This window comes from Genypterus blacodes, unplaced genomic scaffold (assembly GCF_046128005.1).
Source record: "Genypterus blacodes isolate CSIRO-AG114 ecotype Tasmania unplaced genomic scaffold, CSIRO-AGI_Gbla_v1 ptg000487l_1, whole genome shotgun sequence".
Taxonomy (NCBI): Eukaryota; Metazoa; Chordata; class Actinopteri; order Ophidiiformes; family Ophidiidae; genus Genypterus; species Genypterus blacodes.
This window is the reverse complement of record NW_027467246.1, coordinates 45,001-47,500: the sequence shown is the minus strand read 5'-3', so window position 1 is coordinate 47,500 and position 2,500 is coordinate 45,001. Positions and strand designations below refer to the sequence as shown.

General features: G+C 50.1%; 1 protein-coding gene across 1 annotated transcript in view; it reads left to right on the top strand.

Moving 5' to 3' along the window:
• The window catches only part of arhgap15 (Rho GTPase activating protein 15), a 24,699-nt gene that overhangs the window by 19,746 nt on the left and 2,453 nt on the right, over window positions 1–2,500 (top strand). Inside the window, exon 11 of the mRNA XM_076139935.1 lies at window positions 373–478. Coding sequence (XP_075996050.1) covers window positions 373–478 — 106 coding nt within the window. The remainder of the gene's footprint in view (window positions 1–372; window positions 479–2,500) is intronic.

Genomic DNA, 2,500 nt, shown 5'->3' with positions numbered 1-2,500 from the left:
GTTGTGTGGCTGTAGTCAGGGTGGTTGTGTGGCTGTAGTCAGGGTGGTTGTGTGGCTGTAGTCAGGGTGGTTGTGTGGCTGTAGTCGGGGTAGTTGTGTGGCTGTAGTCAGGGTAGTTGTGTGGCTGTAGTCAGGGTGGTTGTGTGGCTGTAGTCGGGGTTGTTGTGTGGCTGTAGTCAGGGTAGTTGTGTGGCTGTAGTCAGGGTGGTTGTGTGGCTGTAGTCAGGGTGGTTGTGGTCTAGAATGAGTGACATCATGAGCAGGAATGAACCTGAACCTGAACCTGAACCTGGTTGTTGTGATGTTAACCTGGGACCTGTTTAGAGGATCTATCACAGCATTGATAACCGATCAGACTCTTCTTCTGCACAGGGGTGAAGGAGCCAAAGCAGAAGGTCCAGGCTGTGAGGGATCTGGTCCATCAGCTCCCCAAACCCAACCAGGACACCATGAGACTGCTCTTCGGCCACCTGCACAGGTACCCTCACCTTCCTCACCCCCTCACCTTCCTCACCCCCTCCCTCACACCAGCTCACAGGAGCTGCTGATCTGGTTTGGTTGCTCTTGTTGACATGTTAGAAGATAGTTGTTAGGTTAGGGGGGGCAAGGGTCACACACACACACACACACACACACACACTCCTGTCATAGCTGCAGATTGACGGGGGGGTCAAACTGAGGGTTTAGGGGATGAAGAGGTCAGACATGAATTCAGCATGAGGACACAGGAAGTCTGAAAACAAGAGAGAGAGAGAGAGAGAGAGAGGGAGAAAGAGAGAGAGAGAGAGAGGGGGGGGGGTAGAGAGAGAGCCAGTTTGGTGTCAGGCTCAGATCCTGGACTAATCCTCACTTTCACCAGGACCCATGTGGTCTGGATGGTCCCCCCTGGCTCCAGGCCTCAGCTCACCACACCCACGCCCTCAGATGTGGCTCGGCCCTCAGACTGCCTCAGCTGCATCACACAGCAGACCACAGGAAGCCAGCATCATGTGGGATTGATTTATTTATTGACTTACTATTCCCCTCTTTCCCTCTCTTGTTAAATGAAAGCTCCCAGAGCCACGCCTCCACCAAGGCTGCAGGAATGTGTGGCGCACAAACATGTTGGATAGGAAAAATTTGAGCGTGTAATCAGCATCAGCATCCACACAGAGACCATGATGGACTCCTCTCTGAGGGTCTGGACTCTGAGGGAATGGACTCTGAGGGTCTGGACTCTGAGGCTCTGGACTCTGAGGGTCTGGACTCTGAGGGTCTGGACTCTGAGGGTCTGGGCTCTGAGGGTCTGGACTCTGAGGGTCTGGACTCTGAGGGAATGGACTCTGAGGGTCTGGACTCTGAGGGTCTGGACTCTGAGGGTCTGGGCTCTGAGGGTCTGGACTCTGAGGGTCTGGACTCTGAGGGAATGGACTCTGAGGGTCTGGACTCTGAGGGTCTGGACTCTGAGGGTCTGGACTCTGAGGGTCTGGACTCTGAGGGAATGGACTCTGAGGGTCTGGGCTCTGAGGGTCTGGGCTCTGAGGGTCTGGACCTGCTGATGTGTTTGGGCTGTAGAGATAAAGTGACTTGTAGTCTTTCTCACCTCCTCACGGGTGCATAACTTATCAATCAACCCTCACACATTTTATTCATGCAAAATCCAGAAAAAAATCCTTTTAGAACTTTAGACATCTAGAAAAAATAAAAACTCAGGAAAGTTATCTAGAAAGTAGTTTTTATTTTATTTATTCAAAATTCAGAATCCTGATCAGTAAAGAGACAAACAGGTCGGCTTGATTAAATAAAACAATATCAGGTTCAATTAAAAGACAAAAGTCAAAATGATGAGATAAAAAAATGTGCTGTTCGTCATTTTATCGAAAAAAAGCTGCAAACACTCCCACAGCAGGGGGCGCTGTGCTGACTGACTGAACTCATTACACTCAATTTAGAAACTTTATTTTGAAATAACTTAAACTGCTAGCTTGTTTTGGCTTCAAATGTTTTAACTTCACAGCCTCAGGGGAGAACTTTCCTCTTCACACACACACACACACACACACACACAAACACACATGGATGATGCTCACACACCTCCTCTGTGTGTGTGTGTGTGACCATTATCTGTGTGTATGATCCTGACCCAATTAGCAGCAGCCCTCCAGGCAGGCGGGGGGGGGTGGGGGGGGGGCATCATGGTCCAGCTCCCATTTCCTGTCGTGCCCCCCGGGCTGCTAAATGAGATGCTAATGAATTAGCATTGGCGTCTCTGGCCGCTCGTCAGCTGATACAGGAGTTGGATGGTTGGTCAGTTCCCATCAGGAGTGGGCGTGGCCTCAGGCTGTCTGTCATGTGGACAGGAGCTGGAGGGAGAGGAGGAGAGGGAGAGGAGGAGAAGTGGACAATCTTCCAACCCAAGATCTGCTTTGAGACAAAGCTTCTTATTTTAACTCATTAAAAGGTTCATAACGTTTTTAAATGGAACAGAATTCAAACCTCTCTACTTTTCTCCTGTTTGTTC